A 7,066-nucleotide genomic window follows, 5' to 3' on the forward strand; every position below is an offset into this window, starting at 1 on the left:
CAGCCCCCGAGCCACATGTGGACCCCAGGCGTCCGGGGGCCGGTACCTCCGTGGGAGATGACGCGGGTGTAGGGCTCCACCACACTCATGTCCACCCTCTGCTCCTGCTCGCCGGACAGGAAGAGCCGCCAGCGGCGCCCCTCAGGGTCGTCCACGTCCACCACACGCCCCTCCGACAGGCTGCTGGCCAGGCGTCGCACCCGCGGCAGGTCGTCTGGGGAAGCACGGCGCGCCGGGGGCCGGTACCTCCGTGGGAGATGACGCGGGTGTAGGGCTCCACCACACTCATGTCCACCCTCTGCTCCTGCTCGCCGGACAGGAAGAGCCGCCAGCGGCGCCCCTCAGGGTCGTCCACGTCCACCACACGCCCCTCCGACAGGCTGCTGGCCAGGCGTCGCACCCGCGGCAGGTCGTCTGGGGAAGCACGGCGCGCCGGCACCTCGTCTCAGCATCCCCTGCCCCCGCCCCGGCCTCCACCCACCCCAGGCCTCTGACCCAGGGGTAGGGACAGAACCCAGGTGTCCTAGACCCCCCTCCTCCCCTGGCTCTTTTAAACACAAGATCCCCCTCCTGGAGCAGGGAGGAGGACCCAGGAGTCCTGCCCCACCAGCTTCTCTCCACTACCCAGCCTCCAAGCACCAGCCCCAGACTCTGTTGCCCCCAGTAAATGTCCCCTTGCTCCCAGCCCCCAAACCCGGGCGTCCAGTCCAGCCCCCTGGCCCACCTTCCCACTCGAAGCCATCGAGGAGCTCGCTCTCGGACGGCGTGTCCAGCGCGTCCACGTCCACATCAAGGCTGCCGTCGGGCGTGGGCCCGGGAGACACGGCCACACGTGGCTCCCGCACAGCTCCAGGGTGCTGGGGGTTGCTGGGGGGCACAAGGGGGCTGGTGGGTGCCCGGTCCAGGCCCCTGACCCCCTGCTTCTCTCACGTCCAAACCTCCTGCACTGGGGGAGCCGAGACCTGCAGGCCCTCTGCCTCCTCACCTGCCCCCAGGACCACTCAGCTGCCTTCCCACTGCCCTCTTGCTCCACACCCCCTGCCAGCCCGGCCCCACCTGGGCACTGCTCAGTGCTGGTCACCTCCAGCTCTTCCTCTGAGCCGTCCTCTGGGAGCGGTCTGCAACAGAGTTGGGGGAGGGATGGGTCAGGGGCTGCACCCCCCCCCGGCCAGGCTGGTAGTGGGGGCAGCTCAGCCAGGAGGAGGGGGATGGACACCCAGTTTTTATCCCTGGACCTGGGTGCGGGGGAGCAGGGTTGAGTGGCCAGGCCTGGGGAGCTGGGACTCCTGGGCTCTCTTGCGGGGTCACTGGAGAGCCCAGGGGTAGGGAGGGAGGCCAGGCTCTGTGGGGGCCTCCTTTGGCACCATGTGGCTACTCCCCGCCTCGCTCTGTGCCTCAGTTTCCCTTCTTCCCCACCCCGTGCTGCTCCCACGGCTCCTCACTGGGGAAACTCCTCGTCCTGCCACTCCTCCTTCAGCTCCATGTCGGGGATGGAGGCGTCCCCCTGCGCCCGCTCGCTCGGGCCCGGCTGCTCCAGGGTCTTCTGGTATCTGTGGGGCCAGCAGAGGAGCCCATGGGCCTCAGGCGGCAGCAGCAGAGCTGGCTGTGCCCCCCATTGCCCGGGGGCCACCTGCTTGGATGGCCCCAGGACTCTTGTACTCCAGCTCCTGGAGTCCTGTGATGAAGGGAGACCCAGCCCAGCCCAGCCCAGCCCCTCCCTGTGCTGGGGCCAGTGCCCCCAGCCCCAGCCCAGGGCCCTGCCAGCCCCACTTCTCTAGCATGGGACTCCCTCCTGGCCTGGGAACTGGACTGACTTAGGACCTGGCTGTGCCCACGATGGGGCCAGGCCCAGGACAGCCTCTTGTGATGTGCATGCCGGCTGGGCTGTGTGTGGGGAACAGAAGCAAACCCTCGTGGGCCATGCGAGCCTCTGATGCTCGCTTTCCTTGAGCCCAGTGATGCCAGGCAGCACGTGGCAGGTGCAGCAGGGGCAGGACAGCAGGACACTGGCGTTCTTCAGCCTGCCAGGCCCCCTCTGCCAGCGCCTGCCTCGTGGGGCTGGGATGGGAGCTCCGGGGGAAAGGGGATGCCTGGTCCCTGCCTAGTGCCTGGCCCAGCACTGCAGCACTCAGAGAGCTCGCTGCATTGCACATTGCCTTGGCCCCACGCACCCCTGGGACACAGGGTAGGTGGCTGACGCATACACCCTATCCTAGGGGCTGCCCTCTCCCTTGCTGGCCTTACAGCGTCTTCCACACCCCACTTCCACACCAGGGCATCAACAGCTGAGCCCTGCTTGCCTGCGGTTCCTTCCCCACCAAGATCCAGCTGCCCCCTGCCCCTCCATCGACCTGGAGCAGGGAGCTGGGATGCTGCGAGGGCACTGGGCCCATCTAGATCTGGTACCCAGCCACCTTTGATGTGATAGTGACTGAAGAGGATGCAAACACCCTCTCTGCTTTGACAACACATTCCTTTGGGGTGAGCAGCGCCTGCCCCGCACACGCCCAGCCCCTCCCTGGCGCTGGGGCTCCTGCAGGCTGGGGCATGACTCACGGGGAGGTGCCCGCAGACAGGCAGGGCAGCGGGTAGGCTCTGACGTGGCTTGGGGGGGGGAAGAACAGGTGATTGCAGGCAGCCTTGAGTGAGTCAGATGAGGTGGTGGGTGCAGGGGACCTCTGGGTGCTGCTGTTTGCACTGCTCAGGTCTCTGCAGTGCTTCTCCTGCTCCTAGATTGGCTTGGCTGGGTCAGGCCTGGTTCTTCCTCTCCAAGCAGCTTCTGTTACCTGTTCGGTGGGCTCCCAAGAAGGGCAATAGCCTGTGAGCCAGGACACCCCTTCTGCCTTTATCCCTGGGTTATAGGTGGGGCTTGGTGGGGCTAAGTGACTTGCCCCAGGCCACCTAGCTGCTCAGTGCCAGAGACAGACATGGTCTCCAGGGTGCCAGGAGCTGCACAGGGGGGCTGTGGCCTTCCCTGGGCCAGGGGGTCTTGGCTTCCTGGCCCCCCACCAGCTCTCATACAATCCCCAGTGCTGTTGCCCAACTAGACCAGTTTATTAAGTCCTCCCTGAGCGGCCCAGTGCCAAGGCAACCATAACATTACATCACCCGTTTTTCTTTCAGCCCAAAGAGGTGGGACCTGAGGCCCTATCACTTCCTGTCTCATTCCTCCACCCTCAGATTAACGGGGCGGCACCGCTGAGGCCAATGCACCCCTATGCACCTTGGAGGAAACCCCTGAGGCTGATGCCCCCGATGCACCTGGAGGAAACCCCTGAGCCTGATGCACCCTGATGCACCCAGAGGAAACCCCTGAGGCGAATGCCCCCTGATGCACCCAGAGGAAACCCCTGAGCCTGATGCACCCCAGTGCACCTGGAGGAAACCCCTGAGGCTGATGCACCCCGATGCACACAGAGCCTTGGAGGCTGGCGTGCATCCCTCCATCATTACTGTGTGTGCTACCCCCAACATGGCAAACCCAGGCTGGGCACTGGGCTGACACAGGCAGGTTTGGGTTCCTGGAGCTGTGTTCTCAACGCCAGCCCGGCTGTGCCAGTCCCAGCCCTAACTGCTCCCTGACCACCTGAAAACACTTCTGCCCCTGGCCAGCACCCTCCTGAGACCTGGCCTGGGGCCCTAAAGTAATCAGCCTTCTCACAGATAGCAGGGGGTGACTACCAGTAAAACAGCCAGTCCTGAGCCAGAGCTTCTCTCAAAGCCTCGGCTCCTGGAGTCACGTGAGGATGGGGAAAGCCTCAACTTGCACTTCCAGAAAAAGACAAGTCCTGGTTTCTGTGGCTGCAGTGAAAAGCCTGAGAAGGAAAAGCTCTAACCCAGGTGTTTAAAATCCTGGTAGGGGAGGAAGGGAGGCTTGCAAACATTGCTCTGCTCCCGAGTCAGTCTCAGGATGGTTGAGGATGACTCCTGGCTTCTACCTGAGACTCCAGGTGAGAGCAGCACTGCTATAAAAGACACCTTCAACAGCTGGACTGGCAGAAATGATTGAGGCCCGACACTGTCTGAACACATAGGAGCAAACCTCGACCCCACAGGGAAAGTGGGAATTTTTGCCCCTGTCTTCCACAGTGTCTGTATTTCACCCCACCGAGCGCCTTCCAGGCTGGCTCCGCCAAAGTGGGGGCATCCCCTATTGCTTTGGAAAGCATCAGGTCCTGAGCTGTCAACAGGCAGAGGGGTTTGGGGGTGGGGTGTGTGTGTGGGGGGGGGGGGGTTACAAGCCTCCCTGGGGTGTGAGGGGCTAGAAGTAAAGGTCCGGTGGGGTTTGTGCAGCTCCAAGCACGAGCAAGCCCCAGGTTACTTGTGGGGTGAGAGCAGAGCAGGGGAGCGGTTGCCCCCAGCGCCGTGGCACTCCCAGGGCACCTCCGTGGAAGCAAGTGCCCGTGGGTCGGGACACTCCCAGTCAGAGCCATAAACAAGCAGGGGCTGAGCCAGGAGCCCTGGCAAGCAGGGGCGCAGGATCGGGGCCCGGCAGCCCTGATCCTAGGGGGCGGTGCTACCTGTCAGAAGCCACCGAAGCTGGAGGCACAAAGTGGGCACTCACCTGGGCTGCTGGGCATCCTCGGTGGGCTCCACGAAGGAGCCCATGGTCCTGTCTGTGTCCCTGCAGGCGCAGGGGGGCCCCTCCATGGACTCTCTGCCCTGCCTGCCCTCCCCAGGACGCAGGGCCCAGGAAGGCCGGGAGCCCCAGCCCAGACAGGTTTTTCTGCATGCACACCTGGGCAGCAGGGCTGGGTCCTAGTGCCTGCACGGCGCACCTGGCAGGGGAGGGGGCAGCCGGTGCTGCCCTGCCCACCTTGGGCCTGGCTGCTGGGCTGGAGGCGGGGGGCTGCAAGCCCCTCCCTGGGCTTGGCTTGTGCCGCAGCCACAGCCTGGTCTGTCCCTGCAGGTTGGGAGCAGTTGGGCCCCGGGCCGAGGCAGCCGGGCTGGGGGTGTTCCCTACTCTGCTTCAGTGATGCCTGTGCTCTGCTATGGGGATTGTCCAGGCTTTGGGCTGTGCTAGTTGCCCCTCCCCACCTTTCTGCTCCATGTGTCAGGGGGCTTTAAAGCCTCCCCCAGAGGTGCTGGGTGTTGGCTACAGCCCAGGCTGGGGATGGGGACTGGGGTCTGCTGGTGCTCCTGCTGGGACCAATGCTGGAGAGTCCTGGCTGGAGGGTCTTGCCCCCCTGATCAGGGTCAGACCGATGCTGCGTTGGGGTCAGGAAGGAATTTTTCTCCCTGGTCAGATTGATATGGACTGGGGGAGAGGGGGGGGTTGTCTTCCTCTGCAGTGGGGGCACGGCCTCTGCCTGGGGTCTCTTGAGCATCTATTAACAACTTCTCACAGCAGCAGGACGCTGACTGCCGCAGTCCCCCTGCTTTCCCTGTGGCAGGTTCAGGTGTGATGTCTGTGCTATGTAAGGGGTGACTAGTTTGGCCAGGAGTTTGGTAAAACTACAGTCAGCCCTGAGATGGATGTGTCTGGGCAGGTTTGCACAGGGGTGATCCTGCCTCAGGTGGGGGTTGGACTGGATGTGACCTCTGGAGCTGCCTTCCAGCCCCGCTGCTCTATGATCTATGATATACAAACTTGCCAGGTGGCTTTTCAGCAGCGTTCTGCACAGCTTGTGCCTCAGTTTCCCCGCCCCAAGCACAGGACAAGGCCAGTGTCCAGGCCTGGCAAGACTGCTGGTGGCCGAAGATCATCCAGTATAGAGGAGCCAGGTCACTGGAGGCCAAGGTGACTGTGGGAGACTGTGCTGGGACAGAGCGCGTTGGCAGGTCCAGTTTGCAAAGCCAAACTCAGCCAGGAAGCTCCAGGACTTTCCAAGCTCCGGGTCTGGTCTAAAGTCTCCTATGTTCATCTCCGGGCCTGGAGCAAGAGGCAGCGACATGTTGCGCAGGTGTGAAATGGCTGGACCCAAGCCCAGGGCTCCTCTGCACCAAGGAGCTGTTGCTGTCACAGCCATGTCGCTACAGGGTGTGGGCTGAGCTCTAGATACAGGCAGCAGACGGGGTCTTTCGGCCTGGGGGGGTTGTACCACTTTCCTGGCTCAGCTCATGACAGCTCTCTCCTGCCAGTCAGCCCCGCTGTGTCCGAAGCAGGTCCCGTCTCCATCACCAATGCCGGCTATGAAAGCTGTAAAAGCTTGGATAGTGCCTCTTGCACAAAAACGCAAGCCAGTGGCTAAGGCAAGACTGGGTTGTGGTAACAAGTCTGCCACAAAAAAAATCAAACTCCACTAATGGTTTGCGACCCATTAGGCATAAGGGAGAGTAGAGATTGAGGTACCCAATTCCAGACCCATGCCATAACCATGATAACAGCCTCAACCCTAAAAAATAAAAGTGAGGGTTAAAATTATTGGCAGAGCCCTGACACACTCATCACATGCGTGTCTCTAAGTTAAAACAGCCAGAGAAAAAGGCTGAGCCAGTGTACCTAAAAAAGACAAGGAACCTACATATACATTTTAATTGAACTAGCAACTAAAGAAGACAAAAGACTAACCAAGCAAAACCTGGAAAAGGTGCATTGAATCCAGGAAAAATGATATTCTCACATTTCTCAAAACTAGTATCCAATGCCAGCAGGCTCAAGGGCCAGGTTCAAATCCAGGGATTTAACACCCACTTTCTAAGTCAGGCTCGAGTCGCCACCCAGAAACTTGCGAAAACAGATGCTCACTGGGTGTTGCAATGTGAACGAGTTTCCCTTCTTGCAAGCTGCATTCAGCTGAACAGGGTGTATTACAGGGGAAAAGGGGACAAATGCATGACCTTAAAGAAAACTGTAGCTATTGAACATTAGCTGAAACCCAAGACAGTTCACAGCCACCCAGGGGAGCTACCGCCCCAGCCCAGTCACTTGGAAAGGGACACTCACCCAGGGCTGCCTCAGGGGACTCTACCACCTATTCTAGCTAAGAGTGGCAGGTGCTGGGTATGGAGGTGACCTCGGAGGACCCTGCTGCTTCTTGCTGCCAGGGGTTGCAGCTCTGCTCCAGGGGCTCTACCACCTATGCCCATGAAAGTACCAAGCGCTGGGTAGAGAGGCCAGCACTGG

General features: G+C 61.5%; 1 protein-coding gene across 1 annotated transcript in view; it reads right to left on the reverse strand.

The window, feature by feature from the left end:
- The window catches only part of BNIPL (BCL2 interacting protein like), a 10,268-nt gene extending 5,533 nt beyond the window's left edge, over nucleotides 1-4,735 (reverse strand). The window contains 6 exon segments of the mRNA XM_006032740.2: nucleotides 247-414; nucleotides 725-838; nucleotides 841-867; nucleotides 1,057-1,118; nucleotides 1,443-1,550; nucleotides 4,565-4,735. Coding sequence (XP_006032802.2) covers nucleotides 247-414; nucleotides 725-838; nucleotides 841-867; nucleotides 1,057-1,118; nucleotides 1,443-1,550; nucleotides 4,565-4,650 — 565 coding nt within the window. The 5' untranslated portion in view covers nucleotides 4,651-4,735.
- Between the last annotated feature and the right edge of the window lie 2,331 nt (nucleotides 4,736-7,066).

Source organism: Alligator sinensis, unplaced genomic scaffold, assembly GCF_000455745.1.
Source record: "Alligator sinensis unplaced genomic scaffold, ASM45574v1 scaffold463_1, whole genome shotgun sequence".
NCBI classification, from domain to species: domain Eukaryota; kingdom Metazoa; phylum Chordata; order Crocodylia; family Alligatoridae; genus Alligator; species Alligator sinensis.